This window comes from Brassica rapa, chromosome A09, assembly GCF_000309985.2.
Source record: "Brassica rapa cultivar Chiifu-401-42 chromosome A09, CAAS_Brap_v3.01, whole genome shotgun sequence".
NCBI classification, from domain to species: Eukaryota; Viridiplantae; Streptophyta; class Magnoliopsida; order Brassicales; family Brassicaceae; genus Brassica; species Brassica rapa.
Window position 1 is genome coordinate 34,306,453 of NC_024803.2, and position 15,571 is coordinate 34,322,023.

At 38.0% G+C, this 15,571-nt stretch overlaps 3 protein-coding genes, 1 non-coding gene and 1 pseudogene across 6 annotated transcripts; 2 read left to right on the forward strand and 3 right to left on the reverse strand.

Annotated features, from left to right (window-relative positions):
• Positions 1-1,798: 1,798 nt before the first annotated feature.
• LOC103841283 (serine/threonine-protein kinase AFC1) lies at positions 1,799-5,100 on the reverse strand. Of its 2 annotated transcripts, none has more exons than XM_009117804.2 (13): positions 4,902-5,100; positions 4,521-4,685; positions 4,176-4,350; positions 4,063-4,089; positions 3,841-3,994; positions 3,699-3,747; positions 3,482-3,596; positions 3,166-3,257; positions 2,889-3,045; positions 2,739-2,803; positions 2,557-2,654; positions 2,356-2,461; positions 1,799-2,258 (listed from the first exon to the last, which is right to left on the reverse strand). In XM_009117804.2, the coding sequence occupies exons 2-13, from the start codon at positions 4,653-4,655 to the stop codon at positions 2,064-2,066; spliced, it is 1,368 nt and encodes a 455-aa protein (XP_009116052.1). In that variant the 5' UTR covers positions 4,656-4,685; positions 4,902-5,100; the 3' UTR covers positions 1,799-2,063. The 2 variants fall into 2 exon arrangements, with proteins under 2 accessions (XP_009116052.1, XP_009116053.1); XM_009117805.3 differs by having other exon boundaries at positions 1,801-2,258; positions 4,521-4,644; positions 4,902-5,085.
• Positions 5,101-5,377: 277 nt separating this feature from the next.
• On the forward strand, positions 5,378-7,819 carry LOC103841284 (diaminopimelate epimerase, chloroplastic). 2 transcript variants are annotated; one of them, XM_009117806.3, is made up of 9 exons: positions 5,378-5,733; positions 5,865-6,032; positions 6,123-6,193; positions 6,446-6,503; positions 6,581-6,760; positions 6,863-6,953; positions 7,025-7,084; positions 7,184-7,257; positions 7,503-7,819. In XM_009117806.3, exons 1-9 carry the CDS (start codon positions 5,455-5,457, stop codon positions 7,617-7,619), a joined length of 1,098 nt encoding a protein of 365 aa, XP_009116054.1. In that variant the 5' UTR covers positions 5,378-5,454; the 3' UTR covers positions 7,620-7,819. The 2 variants fall into 2 exon arrangements, with proteins under 2 accessions (XP_009116054.1, XP_009116055.1); XM_009117807.3 differs by having other exon boundaries at positions 5,384-5,733; positions 6,869-6,953.
• On the reverse strand, positions 7,779-9,422 carry LOC103842294 (annotated as a pseudogene).
• On the reverse strand, positions 7,779-15,473 carry LOC103841285 (putative leucine-rich repeat receptor-like serine/threonine-protein kinase At3g53590). Its single transcript, XM_018654247.2, has 20 exons — positions 14,519-15,473; positions 14,099-14,249; positions 13,814-13,885; positions 13,637-13,708; positions 13,340-13,483; positions 13,175-13,246; positions 13,012-13,083; positions 12,866-12,940; positions 12,695-12,763; positions 12,520-12,588; positions 12,379-12,450; positions 12,177-12,260; positions 12,002-12,070; positions 11,435-11,922; positions 11,191-11,349; positions 10,824-11,107; positions 10,677-10,728; positions 10,144-10,394; positions 9,919-10,053; positions 7,779-9,828 (listed from the first exon to the last, which is right to left on the reverse strand). Exons 1-20 carry the CDS (start codon positions 14,607-14,609, stop codon positions 9,505-9,507), a joined length of 2,805 nt encoding a protein of 934 aa, XP_018509763.1. The 5' UTR covers positions 14,610-15,473; the 3' UTR covers positions 7,779-9,504.
• Positions 9,284-9,355, forward strand: TRNAG-UCC. The gene has a single exon. It is a non-coding gene; the product is annotated as a tRNA-Gly (tRNA).
• Positions 15,474-15,571: the final 98 nt, after the last annotated feature.

The window sequence follows — 15,571 nt, forward strand, 5'->3', positions numbered from 1 at the left end:
TTTTATTAAAGTCGAATCGGTCGATGAATCTATCGGTTCAACCACTCTCTCGATTGGATATGAAAACATTTTTTGAAAATTAAACACTCTGATATAACAAAACAAATTGAAACACTAATAGAACAACTTTTAAATATTTGTTTTCTAATAAAAATTATAAGTTCAATCAAGTTTTATCAAAATGGTAAAAATATATCTTCGTGATATCGCTCAAATTACCCTAGAGCAATCTTTTCTCTCAAATAAGAGATCAAATTGTAGTATTCAGAGACTAAATTCACATGGAGCATGGACACACAATAAATTCTAGAAATCAAAGATTAAGCTAAGTAATAATTATTAAAGCTGAAAATAAAATAGTAAACAACTGAATTATTGTTATAAGATATATGAGATGAAAGCTAAACTTAGGTTTTCAGTCAATCAGAAATATCAGTTATATATGTTGAGGGTTTGTGATAAACTATCCTAAAACTTGAATGCAATTGTATGATAAATATTCAGCTCTCGCTGCGAGTCTAATCAAATAATAAGTCCTATGTTCTATTTCCCGCGCATTTCCTTAGACAAACGTTAACGTCCTAATCAATATGTTCACTAAATGATTAGACCAGCTCTTGCATGCGCCTAAAAACCTAGTTCATCACAATTATTATTATGTAAAGAACCTACTTTCATATTTGTTTATAATCCTAAATTCAGGATTCTAGTTAACTACTTAGAACACAAGCAATAAGATCAATTCTGTTGAATGATCCTAATTAAATCACCCTACCAATTCTATGTTATCAATAATTCACCAAAACCCTAAGTCTAACGAAATGAGTACTTAGACATAGTTAAGTAAAGTATAATCAATGACTAAATAAATTGCATAAATAAATAAGGTAAAAGTGTTGGAGTTCCAATACAAAATAGTTATCTCCAAAAGCTACTAAATAAAAATCCTAAGTAATATGGCGTTAAATAAATGTGCAAGATGGTGTTTTGCCTAAATAATGGCAAACACTATAAATACTAAGTATAAAGTCAATCAGTGGCATTTTGGTAATATGTAGATTTTCTGGGTTTGAATCGGCTTGAATCAAGTCGAGCCCGTCTAATCGCTCGGGTGTCGAGCTACACCAAAGAAGAATGTCGATCGACACTTCTTCTGAATCTCAGCTCTAACTTCTGATTTCTTGATAAGCTACGAATTTTCTGTCCATAAACTCTAAAATGCTACATAATCTTTGCATTGTTTTAAAACATGTCTGGATCTGAAAATTTTTTTAATAAGCTCCGAACATAATATAATAACTCTAAAAATGACTTATACTACGGCTATAAACTGGGAAATTTCATAGTATATCACATAGCTTTAAGAAAACGGGTTAAAAACCAGTATAGATTTATGATTCAAGATCCCACCAACGCCCTCTTGCTATGTAATAGAGGCTCTATTATAGAGCTGCCTCAAGATTCAAGATTGATCTGTTCGAGAAAGCTATAGAAGATAGCACACTGGCTCTCAATCTTCAGCCCGGAATCGAGCTAGAACTGATTATTAAGAACCGGTATAAACCGGCCGAGCTAGAACTGATTTTTAAAAATTGGTGTGCTTGTAAATTTGTAATCAATTGTTTATTTGGTTTCAAAATTGGTGTGGTCAGAAATCAGACGCGCTCTCCGAATATTCTCTATCTGTTTGCTTCATACAAATACGATAGCGTTTCTGTCTTTGATGGGCTTCAAGTCTCACGCTCCAGCAACTCGATTAAGATAAAATATCATGAAGCACACTTTGCAAGATGACACACATTTGTAACATTGACTTTGAGTGTAAATAACTGTAATAACACTTTCAAACCGCTACGGAACAACCTTGGTGGTGGGAGACCGAACCCAAGAAAACAAAAATAACAGACACACGAAATTAAGGTACACAGGCCTTTCCCTCTTTTCTTTTCATTTCTATACATGAAATTATGTATAACATGACTACAACAAACCCCAAGAAAAGTGAAGAAACCAGAAGCTGCAGATTTTTTTATCCAAACATCCATCTGCTGTTTCTTCTTTTACTAGTTCTTGTGGTTATATAAAAATGGACCAGGGTTTGGGTTAAAGGGAATACTCTGTTCTCGGCTTCGTGTGAAGAAGGGATGGTTCAGTGCTTCTCTTGCCTTGAGCCTTGCCGCTGGATCATATCTAAGCAGCCCTTGTAACAGATCTATCAGATCACCCGCCGAGTGATCCACATGCTGCATGATCAAGTTCTGCACAAGTTTAAATTAAAAACATGGAGTCCAGCACAGATGAGTTTATGTCAATTCCAAAGTTATTTAATTTTGATACTTAAAAGAGATTAATTACCGGTAACCGGGGAAGTTTCCACACTGCTTTCAAGCTGTCTCTCGACGTCGCACCTTCAGGCCAATGTAACTTTGCACCTCGCCTGAAGTATCTCTCCGAGCGCCGGCTGCAGGAGAACCGTTTTGATTTTTGATATAAGAAATTAAAAAAATTCACTTTCATATCCTCTGCTGTTAATAGGATAGGACTTATAGTTCTTACTCGGCTCTGAGCACCATATGAGGTGGCAATGGTCCTAGGACCCTTTCCATCATGGCCAAATGTTCCAAGTTTTCATGCGTTTGGAAAAGCGCCTCTCCCTGCAAAATTTATTCAGAAAACATATATTTATATTATCTACACAGATGTAACATAAAAAAACATGAAAAGAGAAAGTTACTCACCGAACAAAGTTCAACAAGTATGCAACCAATACTCCACAGGTCACATGGATAGTTCCATCCAACCCCTGCAACAACGTTCCATACTATTAAATACTACAAATAAATATTATGTACACAGAGGTGTCAAAAAGTCATAAGAGTTAAGTTTACCTAGGATAACTTCTGGTGCGCGGTAATGCCTTGTGGATACGATATAGTTATGGTCTTGATGTTCAAAGGTTGTACTTCCAAAATCAATGAGCTTTATGGCACTTGACTTTGGCAGATTCTTGAAGTATGATCCATCTTTCGTGGGCCGTGATAGAAACTAGATTTTCATCACCACAAAGGAAAAAAAAACTTGAGTTATACTAGTTCCTTCATTGATACATATCACACAAGCCATAAACCTAAATGTGTCCAGCTTAAAGATGATTTGATTACTCACCTTATAATCAGGTATTTTGATATATTCAGACGACACCAGAAGAATGTTCTCCGGCTTCAAATCTGTGTGAATCAGCCGTAAATCGTGCATATCTGTCAGAATAGAATGAGAAAAGTCTCAGTACACTTAGTAAACAAAAGTCTCCAGAAATACTGTCGAAGCAATTTGGATTCCATGGAAACTGCAGTATCAAAAGAGAAACATTAAGAAATAATCACTAATGCCTAAGTCTTGTATCAGAAATTAAAATGACTTGATTGCACTAATGGACAACTAACTATAAAGAAGAATGGGTCAAGGAGAATAGTCCACACACATGCTACAGACTCCAAAAGTTGTCTGCCAAGCTCCCGAACAAGGTCAATAGGAAATGAACGGTAGCTGTTTTTGCGGAGAAAATCATATAAGCTTGGCCCAAGCTTCTCAAACACCTGTTGAAAACCATTTAAAACCCATCCGCAACTTCTTTTTAACTCACACAGTACTCAGGGCGTGATTTCCCCTCAAACTTATCAAGGATAAACAGAACTTACAATACAAATATGATTACGATAGTCAAACCAATTCCGTATTTGCACACAACTGCAAGGAATGGAAGAGCTTATCCCAAAATGCAAAAAAAAAAAACTGAACACTAACCAAAGAATTAGTAAAAGAGAAAAGAAAGATTCTCACCGAGAACCACCAACGTCATGCCTTGTAAGCCTCTGCAGCACGTCAATTTCAATCATAGCAGCTTCACGATACTTGTTTACAGACCGTATAACTTTGATGGCCACAGCTTCTTTGTTTTTGTTATCAAAACATTCCAATACTTGTCCAAATGTACCTGTAACAATACAATCCATTGGATGATGAAATTACAAATCTTCTCCATAAGCAAAGAAGTATACTAACCTTCACCCATTTTGCTGAGAATTTGATCTGCACACACAACAGAACAGGGCATGTCAGTGTAACGTAGTTAACCCCCATGATAAAGTCAGTGAAACAGAGTACATAAGACTCACATCGTGGGGTCAACGTATCTCCAACGACAAAGACAAAGTGACCATCTTTATCATCAGGTCTCCAGGGAGGAGAGCCCTGACGAGGAAAGCCATTATAAAACATGTTCGGGTACACAAAACTGGGAGCTACTCCACTCGCAAACTCTTGACCATAGTACAACGGCGGATGAAATACCTGAAGCAATACAACAATCACACACCCAGTTGTAAAAATACTTTAAAAATCAAAACTTTAAAACAATTCTAAGAATTGTCCAAGACAAGAAACGAAGACAATTGAATCGAATTGCAAAAAAAAAGAATCAAGGGATAGCTTTTTTGGTAAGTATGCAGACGATTCGTTACCGTTGGTGGAGGAGGAGGGGGTGCAGCATCCCAAGCCAAACGGGGCCGTTTCCTCGGACGCTTATCGACGATCCGTTGAGTTTCCAAGATCATTGCGATCGAGCTAGGTTTCTCACGATGCACACTGCTTTGCATTAAAGGGTTATTATAAACGCAAATCCTGAGCTGAAATCAAAAGCCCATGTACGATGAACATTGAGGATTGATTCGAATCGAATTAAGGAGATAAGATTCTGAAATTCGAAAACCCTTAAAAAAATCTTCAATTGTGAGATCTATCTATCTCAATAGGTAACTAAAAAAGGTGGGAAAAGTAACAGAAAAAATATATATATATATATAAAAAAAAAAGAATAAAGTTAATGTAGCTTAGAAACTAACCGTCGCTCTCGCAGATTGAATTTAAATGAGAATCAGATCGGAAAATACGAAATGCTATCTTCACTAAATTGTAATTCGAGCAACAGGAAAAAAAAATCTCAGGGGAAAGATTTGACAGCGAAAGAGACTGAAAAGAAATAATAAGAGAGAGAAAACAGAAGGAAGAAAGCGAGCGAACCAGGGAAGGAGACGGCTAAGGAGAGAGAGGCTTTACGAAGATTTTAATGGGCTTTTATTAAAGCCCATTTCATTAAATATCTGTCAGCTAAAGAACGACATGAAGTTTAATCATGCCTAGATACAAACAACGCGGAGTTTAGTTATCAGAACACCGAATCAACACGATTGTGGATAGCGAGCGAACCAGAGGCTTTCCGTAGTCTTTAATGGGCTTTCTATTAAAGGCCTCTGTTGACTAAGAACGACATGAAGTTTATCATGCCGGGGAAAAACAACCAGGAATGTAGTTATTAAACAGCACGATGTTTATATCAGAGTCTCCTGATACGTAGGCGAGAGTTTGAACGAAAGAAAAAAAAAATCTGAAGTAGCCATGGAGATAGCCGCCGCTAGCACTGTCTCCGTGGCGCCGCAACCGCCTCGACTGACGAATGCCTTTTCCAGGAAGCTTAGTTCCGTCTCTTCGCTTTCTTTCGGTTCCGTCGAGAGAAAATACTGCCTTGGAAACGCTAAGCTTCGCGTGTCTGCGTCCTCCTCCGTTGACGTCGTCACCGCCGAGAAAATATCTCCGGCGAGTTTTCTCGACAAGAGAGAAACCGGAGGAGTTCTTCATTTCGTGAAGTATCATGGCCTCGGCAACGACTTCATCTTGGTAAATGCATCTGATTCCAATACAAGTTTTTTAAAAATCAAACCTTTTGTTTTGGGCATTTAAAAAATCAAAACTTTTGCTTTGGGCATTTCAAAAAAATCAAGACTTTGTTTTTGGGTTCTTCTCGTTAGGTTGATAACAGAGACTCATCGGAACCTAAGATAACTCAAGAGCAGGCGGCGAAGCTGTGCGATAGAAACTTCGGTGTTGGTGCCGATGGAGTGATTTTCGCAATGCCGGGAGTCAATGGTACTGATTACACCATGAGGATATTCAACTCAGATGGAAGCGAACCAGAGGTGGGGCCTTTTCAGTTATGATATGTTTTGTGTGAGTTCTTGTTGCTCTTGAAGTTCAACAGGTCTTCTTCTTTTTTTTTTGTCTTGTAGATGTGTGGTAATGGAGTTCGATGCTTTGCAAGGTTCATTGCTGAGATTGAGAACTTGCAAGGGAAAAACAGGTACTCTTTGTCTGTATTGAGAGATGTTTAGTCATGATTGCTATATTTAAACCACTGTTCTAAAAATCGGTTTAGGCGTGCAAATCGAACCTAAACGAAACAATTTTTCTTTCAAGATTTAAAAGAAAATTGGTCTAGGAGTTTAGAAAATCAGTCTAGGCACCCGTCGAATCAGTAATTCTCTGTAAAGCGCTTAATTACCGCCTAACATTGATATAAACTCTAATTGTCTTTCTATTTTGTTTTGGGTAGTTTTACAATACATACTGGAGCTGGCCTGATTGTTCCTGAAATTCAAGATGATGGACAGGTAAACCATCTCATATTAGGTTTAGTCAATGTATGAGTGAGGCAAAGCTTGGGTACTGATTGATATGGGTACTACAGGTTAAGGTTGATATGGGCATACCTGTTCTTAAAGCACAAGATGTGCCCACGAAGTTACCTGGAAACAAAGGTGAAGCTGTTATTCAAGCAGAACTAGTTGTTGATGGAGTAAGCTGGAATGTGACGTGTGTTAGTATGGGCAATCCTCACTGTGTCACTTTTGGTACTAAGGGTGGACCGGTTGGTAATTTTTTGCACTTGCTAGACTTATCATTCTGTATTTATTTTTTATCAATACACGGAGTTTTTTTTCTCATTGTTTTGTAATTTTCCTTGTGTCAGAACCAGAAACTGAAAGTTGACGATTTGAACTTGCCAGAGATTGGTCCAAAGTTCGAGCATCATGAAATGTTTCCAGCTAGAACCAACACAGGTTAGTGGAGATTCATTTAGAAGATCTATCCAAATATCTCTGTCATATCATGGATTGAGTTTTATCTGCAGAATTTGTGGAAGTCTTATCACGTTCTCATTTAAAAATGCGTGTCTGGGAGCGTGGAGCAGGTCAGCTAATCGTTCAAATCATAATTTCTCAGTAGATTATCACCTCTCTCTATGTTTCCTTACAAGCTTAAGCATAATTAAAAAAAAAAAAATTGACAGGAGCGACTTTGGCATGTGGAACTGGAGCTTGCGCTCTGGTTGTTGCAGCAGTCCTTGAAGGTCGAGCCAACAGGGTAAGCTTGGAATTTGAGAATTAAAGAACTGGATACCAGTTTTGCCAAGTTGTATCATTATTAGTTTATATATTCAATAGGGTGGAGCTAGCTCCTAGTCTTACTTCCATATATATTATTTACATGAATCATGCATATGATAGTTTAGGGAAATATATGTTGTACTCTAGATAAACTCAAAGTTTGGATTAGCGTCTTAATTTTCATTTCTTTTGTATACTAATCTGATGGTCATGGTGGAACAGAAATGCACGGTGGATCTACCGGGCGGACCATTGGAGATAGAGTGGAAGCAAGAAGACAACCATATCTACATGACGGGTCCTGCAGAAGCTGTCTTCTACGGATCAGCTCTGGTCTAAGGGGTCCTTCACGGTCAATGACTTGTCGTCCCTCATCGTTGTTGTTCTTTTGGGATCTATGTGTTGTAGTCTAAAGCGCTCTAAGCTCTTACATTCCCCACCTAGATTGTTCTTCACGGAACTGATTCATGAATATTGTTTTATGTAACTTTTACCATGTCAAGACAAATATGAACTTTTATTGCAACCCTCCTTAGTCATGGTTCTTGAAATAATATAAGTTAGCTTAGTTACTCGACAACCAACGTGAATGTAACATAAGCATATCACAAAGTCCTTTTTGAAAAAAAATAACTCATACCTCTGATGAAGACATCAAAGGAGTTACTGTAAAGAGGATTATCAGCACAAGGCATGGTGTAGAAAGGCCTAACCGCTGTCGGAAACCGATGCAGTATATAAAACACAGTCTTGTACCTATCACGAAAAAAAAAACAACTTTTGTAACATTGAGATACAACAAAACTAAAGTCATTTTCAAAGCATACAAGTGATGGATTTTACTTTTCCAATACAAGTTGGCCAAGTTTTCTCTCAGATTCAGTGTTTAGATCGCCAAGAGGATCAACCTCCACACCAGCTTCCTGTCAACACATCAACATAACAATTATTATTATTTGATAGACCAGTTGAAAAAACTCAGGTAAAAATGAAAAAAAAAATATACCTTGAGCATCTGAATCCCTTCTTCAAAGGTTAACCTCAATGTTTTTTCAAGAAACTGCATTTTTAGCTTAAATCGTAAGAATCCAATAAGATACAAAAAAAAACTCAGTTTTTTATACTAGCATATGAGTTATTACCTTCAAAGGTTCAAATGGGTATTGTTTTCCAACAGCTTCAAGTTCCTTTTTGCACTTCTCATTCAACTCAGTGAATATAAACACAAACAACTCGTCCACTAGGTCCATTATCTGGCATTACATTACATTGGTAGTTGAAAGGGATCTTAAGCAATATATAAGATAGATGAGCTAATCCATTTATCACCGATTGGTTTTAGGGTGGAAGCCCATCTAGCTTAACAGAAGAAACCTTCTGGGTAGTTGCCTTGACAGGGTACTTAGGGACAAGACAAAGGATTCGTAACTCAGCTGCTTTAGGTATTTGATCATGTTGACGCCAACGTTCGATTGCTTGGCTACGCACTGAACAGTGCATCCACTTTGCCTCAAGATCACAAACACTTTGCTAGATTGCATGTGGCCGAGACGTGTAAACTCTGCCTCTAGCTTCCACCAAATCGCTCACTTCCGTCCACTTCTTTCCTTCAACAGCCTCTCTCCACTTTCCGGCTTTCGGATCGGCGGTTTGTTGCAACTCGTTAAGTGTTACGTCGCCGTAGTTACTGGAAAACTCGTCATGTTCTTCTTCTTCACGAGACATTGAAGCTCTCTTGGCGGCTTTCTTGCTCAGCTCCGGCGATATGATGACTCTCACTCAAGCTTGTTCGATAATTAAACGAAACCCTACGCTTACCCCCTTTTATGTAGGCTTAGATAGCGTGTTCGTGAAGTTAAAGATGTATATCTTCAGGTTTAGATTCAAACTAAAAATTAGTTTATACAATTCTTGTGACTTGTGAGCTAAAAGTAATTAGAGAATTATGTCTCTGAAAACCAGAGTTTGAGTTAAAAACCAGTTTGAGTGCGAAGTTGTCAAAAGCGTCTCTAGTCCAACGGTTAGGATAATTGCCTTCCAAGCAATAGACCCGGGTTTGACTCCCGGCAGACGCATCAATTTACCTTTTGTCAAAGGCTTCATATTTTTGTTGGCTACAACAGACTCGACTCTAAACTCCATATTTAACACAACTCTCATTATTAGTCATGGGTTCTTGCACTACCATCAGTTAGCCTATCTCACAAGTCACAACAAAGGTATGTCAACGCGGTTTGACAGATTCGAAAAAGCCACTGTCCAAGTTACTTCCAGAAAAAGATGAAGGCACAGGAGACGATGATGACGACGACAATGTTTTGGTGTAGAGTAACGTCGTTGTTTCTGAGAACATATCGGTCTCCTTCACAGATTGGCAAATGCTTTCGAGATCCTTCACCACTTTCGACATCGATGGTCTCATCTCTGGTCTATCCTCACAACACCGTAACGCCAATTCCGCCAGCTTCATCACTTTATCTGGCGCACTTTGTCCCATCCGATTATCCGCCATTGACTGAACTGTTCCACATTCATGTGCCATCCTCACCTGTATCACATTGTGAAGAAAAAAAAAGTCTTAAGGACCCAAGAGATCTTGGCTACCTCCTTTATCATGTTTGATAGGGATGATCAGTACCTCACGGATAATATGTGTACCCTCAAAGAATGGGTGCATTCCAGTCAAGAGCTCAAGCAACACCACTCCGAAACTGTACACGTCGCTCTTTACCGTTAGTTGCCGAGTCATGAAGTACTCTGGATCCAGATACCCCTGTGCATATATACAACAGCATTTATTATTTTCTCAAAACCCACTTGTTTATGTAAGGATCAAATTAATACCAACTAGTGTGCCACTCACCGGTGTTCCTCTCACTACGGTTGATACATGGGCCGGCTCACAATCTCCCTCCCCAAAATTTGGAGCCAACCGTGACAATCCAAAATCAGCAACTTTAGCATGAAGCTGAGAGTCCAAGAGTATGTTGCTGGTTTTGATATCGCGGTGAATAACAGGTGGATTTGCTTCAGCGTGAAGGTAGAGGATCCCTTTAGCTGAACCTAAAGCCACTTGTGCCCTCATGTTAAAGCTCAATGTTTCCGTAGCATTGGCTGCATGGCAATGTGAAAAAAGAAAACTGAAACATTGATGCGGAAGCATATAGGCAAACGTTTGAGGACTTATAACAAACATGAAGCTAGTTTCAAGTCTTAAAATAATGTTCGAGAAATAGCTAGGCTCATTATAGGGAAATTGTTAATTAAATGTCGATTTTTTTGAAGGCGTAGACGAAAAATGGTTTAGTTTATGTCCAATTTGTCATCTAGGCGCCACCTAAACCGATTTTTTAGAACACTGCTTGAAAGTATGGACTTGGAGTAATATTTACTTACCTGAAAGCCAATCACGCACATTGCCATTAGGCATATACTCATATACCAGCATCTGTACATGAACCAAACCGCACAAGTATATGGATTAGTCCAAAAACATAGAAATAACGCTTAAGTAACTAAGTTCATATGAAAAAGGACGTGTACTTGTTCCCCAGTGTCACTACTGTAGCCAACCAGTGACACAAGATTCCGGTGATGTAACCTCGAAAGCAGATCAATCTCATTCAGAAACTCTTTCTCGCTCTGCAGAGAAGTTTCTTCTCCTCGTTTGATGGCAACTACGGTTTTATTTGGCAAAATGCCTTTGTAGACCTTTCCATAGCTACCTCTGCCGATCACTGCAGAGCTATCAAAACCATTAGTTGCATCCGACAGTTCCGTAAAACTGAACTTCTTCACCCCTTCGATTTCCCGAGATATTGATCTGGCTGAAAAGACATAAAGACACAGTCCTTAGTTTCATGGTTAAGAGATGAAATGCATACATAAAAGCCACTGCGGAGTTGCTTACAAACACGTTTTCTGGTGAGTCCATGCAGATTCCCATGACGTTTCTTAACATATAGAAGTGTTGCGCTCACTGAAATAACAGTTGCAGCAACGATAGAGGCTGCCACTATCAACCCCCATCCAACGTTGCTGATTCCACTCTCTCCAGCTACCAAATCAGCTGCATCCAAAGATTTAAATATAATATATCACTGAAACAGTTATGTCATTTTTTTTTTGGTTAAGATTAGGTGTGAACACTGTACCATATGGTCCTTCAAGAGGGAAGTCTAGTAGCTCATAAGGTCCGAAAAAGTCATTACGAGGAAAAGTCCATGAAGTAAACCTTCCCCTGATACGTATGACTTCGCTAACGTTAAATATTGTTTTGCCTTTGGGAATTAGCTTGATGTTCATCCGTAGACGCAACTTGTTCTCATCAACAACTCTATCAATCGCTAGTTGATGAGTATCTAACTGGAGGGAGGTGGTTATATACTCCATGAATTGGTGTTCAATATATGGAGTGAAGAAGAAGAAGCTACGGCTCTTTAGCCTATAATCGATCAAAAGAGGCGCTGCACAAAAGCAGATCCCTGGGGAAACTGGCACCTTCTCATAGGGACATGACGCATTGTTGCATGGTGTGAGTTCTGATTTCGTTGATGTTTGCTTTTTCTCGCCGCAGATATATTCGAAGAGTTGTTTAACGATGGGAATGCTTGTACTTTTGCATATTGGGTTGCCACGAAGACTTTTGACACAAGGAAAAACAAAAAAAAAGTAACTTTAGTAGATTAACTTGCTTCGACATAGGAACAAACAAAACTCACTATAGGGTAACATTGTCTGGTGTTCTCAGGTTTCCTGTGGTATCAGAGAGGTTATTGTTCCTGAGATCACTGCGCATGAATCCAAAAGAGGTTTCAGACTCTAAGAATGAAGTATGAAGACTAGAAAACTATTGAGCATTACATAAAAAGGAAAATCAAAGAGGTGAGATCATACACTTGCAGTTTGTTATTCTCGAAAGACTTGTTCTCCCATATTGCTGTTGGTACGGAACCAGATAAACTGTTGTTCTCAAGTGAACTGTTATAGATGACACAAAAAAAAATCTTACATAGTACTCATAAGATGATTGGAAAATGCAGAAAATATGTTTTGACTCAAAAAAACTATTTTAATGGTTAATGAATGTTTTACATACAGTAATTGAAGAGAATACAGTTCCGAGAAACTTTGTGGTATAGATCCAGTGAGGTTGTTATAAGATAGTTCACTGCAGCAAAACTCAACGGTTAAGTATTTGTATAGTGTTACTAGGAGTAGGATTTCGAAATGTGCCTACATTGTTGTCATATTATCAGAAAGCTTAGATTCTGGTATAGTGCCTGTGAGATTGTTCCAGCTCAGATCTCTGTAAAGAGGTGGACATTAAATAGAAGTGCATTAGTATTATTAAGTCTCAAGAGCTCAAAGAGAAGCATACAGTTTTTACTCAAATACCAAACATAGACACTTACAAATAGCTAAGATTTTTTATACTGCTTAGATCAGGAATTGATCCTTGTAGTCCACAGTTCCTTAAACTTCTGCCAAGTTGAAAACATGAGAACGCAAACAATAATTCAGCACACTGTTGAAATTAGTAAAGAAACCCGAACCCATTTGAAATTTATTGCAGAAAGTCTTACAATCTTACTAATCTAGAAAAACTTCCGTAAGCTTCTGGAATCACAGAACCGTGGAAGTTGTTGTTATCCATCTGACTGCATAAGCAGAATAATAACTTAGAAACTCTGCATGTAAAGGACAACGAGAAGACCCAGTCGGTACATACAGTATGGTCAAGGATGGCAGTCGAGCTAACTCTTGCGGCAAAGACCCAGTCAAGTTATTATTGTCCAGTATCCTACGAGATTTGTTCCATCAATATAAACACTTAACATACAGTATCCAAAAGTGAAATCAAGAAAACAAAAAAACAAAAAAAAAACTCTCACAGGTGAGCAAGGTTGTTCAGTTTGGATAGCTCCACTGGAATTTCTCCGGTTAACGTGTTGTTATTTAAGTGGCTGAAGATCCAATAGCCACTTGTGAGTAAAGGATGAACCACAAATGACTGCTAACTTTGCTATGAAGAAGATAATACTTTACAACAAACTTACAGATGTTTTATGCTTGTCATGTTTCCAAATGCAGGTGGAACTGAACCTGTTATGTTGTTCTCATCTACTTGAAGCCTGTTTAAATTTCGAAGGTTGCCAAGTTCAGGGGGTAAACTACCCGTGAGTTTGTTCCCATTCAGCAGTCTGTCCAAATAATATAGCAACAAACGAGTCAATTGAAGTGGACTTGTGGCTCCACCACATAAATAGAGAAACCAAAGCCTTCTTTAAAACTATCCCAGAAATGAAACTAAACAAAGACAAATGAGAACGGACATCGTGTGATCTTTTACTTACAGAAGTTTCAAAGAAGAAATTTTTCCTATCTCCGAAGGAATACGCCCAGTTATATTGTTCCACATCACATTACTTCAACAAGGTAATCCAAGAGAAAATTTGTCAGTATGCAATCAAGACAACCGGAAGACAATCACAAGAACTGAATGAAACAGTTCATTAGACTTCGCATCTTACAGGATTTCGAGATAAGATAACTGGCCAACTTCAGGAGCCAGCTCTCCAGATAAATTCAGCCTCATCAATTGGCTGCATCACAATATGCAAGGTGTAAGTATGGCAATGCATAATATTGGCAGTATAATCCTTGCAAGAATGACGCCAGGGCATTGCTTTAGTGATGCATAAACTAACTACCTTTGCAGAAGACGAAGACCTCCATTCAATTAATAAAGACAAGAAAAAAATATATTACAAAAGAAGAAGAAAATGTGACAAATGTTAATACAAAAGAGACATTACAGCTCCCTGACGTGAAAGTGACCATCCTCATGTGATCTCTCAAAGCATGTTATGCCAGTCCAGTTTGAATTACATGGGTCACCTTTTTCCCAGTTGCTTAAATTTCTCATAGGATCAATTAGACTCCTTTTGATCACCCTTAAAGCAGTTACTGCAAAATGGATAAAAAAAAGTATTAGCAAAGCTCTGGAAAGCAGTCTCCACGTTGTAGAATGACATATAAGATTTGGGAGCCCGAAGAATGACCAATCAAGATATGACTATCAAACATTGAGAGAAAGACCAGCGACCATATTTATGCAAATTGACATTATTGTTAATAGTTTATACGCCAAATTTGGTAAGTTTATGAAACTCATAGGTACCTTAATTTAAGAGAATTATATAACGTGAGGTTTTTGTGAAAAAAAAAACAATCACCTTCTGAAAGATCAGTTCTTGAATCAGCTGACTGAAGGAGAAGACAACAAAATGCCACCAGGAATACCGAACCGCATGTTTTTGAATTCATCAGGATACCTAGAAAAGGAAGACAGAGGTAAATTTATTCTGCTGTAGCACAATGATCAAGTCATATCTCACAAGAGAAAAAGTTTGGTCAAGGAAACTGTTACAAGTTATGATCAAGTCACCAGACGAATAAACAAAAAAACACGTTTGACAGAAGGAAGAAATCATAAAAGAATCCCCGGAAACTTGTTCAACACCAAGGAAAAGTAGAACCGTTTTGGTTCGTTCAGACATCGTTGTGTCCATAAAAAAATGCTGATGGGAGCAGAAACTTCATGAGGACAGTGATCTAACGAGTAAACAAAACATACCAGAAAGAGACTACACAAAGAAATTGTCAACAATGTTTTATAATTAGAAAATGAGTTTGAAACTTTCTTATTACTTTTGATCAAATAGTGCAGAGATTACACACACACATTAATAAATAATACATATATATATCTTCTTTTACAGATAGATTCAACAATCTTCCAAGTTGTCAATTTTTTAATCATTCAATTTCAGTTGAGACTGGTTGTCCACTTAGGCTGACCTGGTAATTTCAGCTGCAAGGTTATTACCCTCTCTTTTAAGTTTGATAGAAATCAAGAACAAACCAAATAACATAATCAAAACTAGCCCTGGAGATGAGCTCAAGAGCATCCCTACTCTTCCATGGCCAATCTAAACCTAAGACACTACCTTATACTCCATCAATACAATCCAACAACTCCAAAAAAAAAGAGGAGTGCAGTGTAGCTACCGTGAAGCTATTTTTTTAAAGCTGGAACTAATTTAAACACTTGTATGGAAAGCAGTTGGAAGAAGATCGAGGAGAGGTCACTAACATTCTGAAATCAACAGCGTCAGCGGTGGAGAATATAGGCGTATTGTTAACTTGAGACATGATAGGGATTAAAGAGCATATTAACTACACCAGAAAGAAGATGTGGTTTGTTCCGTTCAATCCTCGTTTGCTTC

Coding starts and splice junctions, on each gene's coding strand:
- LOC103841285 (XM_018654247.2), bottom strand. CDS start 14,609: ATGAATTCAAAAACATGCGGTTCGGTATTCCTGGTGGCATTTTGTTGT. Junction 12,764..12,865: donor TTTTCTAGATTAGTAAGATT/GTAAGACTTTCT, acceptor TCAACTTGGCAG/AAGTTTAAGGAACTGTGGAC. Junction 9,829..9,918: donor GTACACATATTATCCGTGAG/GTACTGATCATC, acceptor AATGTGATACAG/GTGAGGATGGCACATGAATG.
- LOC103841283 (XM_009117804.2), bottom strand. CDS start 4,655: ATGCAAAGCAGTGTGCATCGTGAGAAACCTAGCTCGATCGCAATGATC. Junction 4,090..4,175: donor AGATACGTTGACCCCACGAT/GTGAGTCTTATG, acceptor TTGTGTGTGCAG/ATCAAATTCTCAGCAAAATG. Junction 3,597..3,698: donor ATCGTAATCATATTTGTATT/GTAAGTTCTGTT, acceptor GGTTTTCAACAG/GTGTTTGAGAAGCTTGGGCC.
- LOC103841284 (XM_009117806.3), top strand. CDS start 5,455: ATGGAGATAGCCGCCGCTAGCACTGTCTCCGTGGCGCCGCAACCGCCT. Junction 6,761..6,862: donor TTGGTACTAAGGGTGGACCG/GTTGGTAATTTT, acceptor TCCTTGTGTCAG/AACCAGAAACTGAAAGTTGA. Junction 7,258..7,502: donor TTGAAGGTCGAGCCAACAGG/GTAAGCTTGGAA, acceptor ATGGTGGAACAG/AAATGCACGGTGGATCTACC.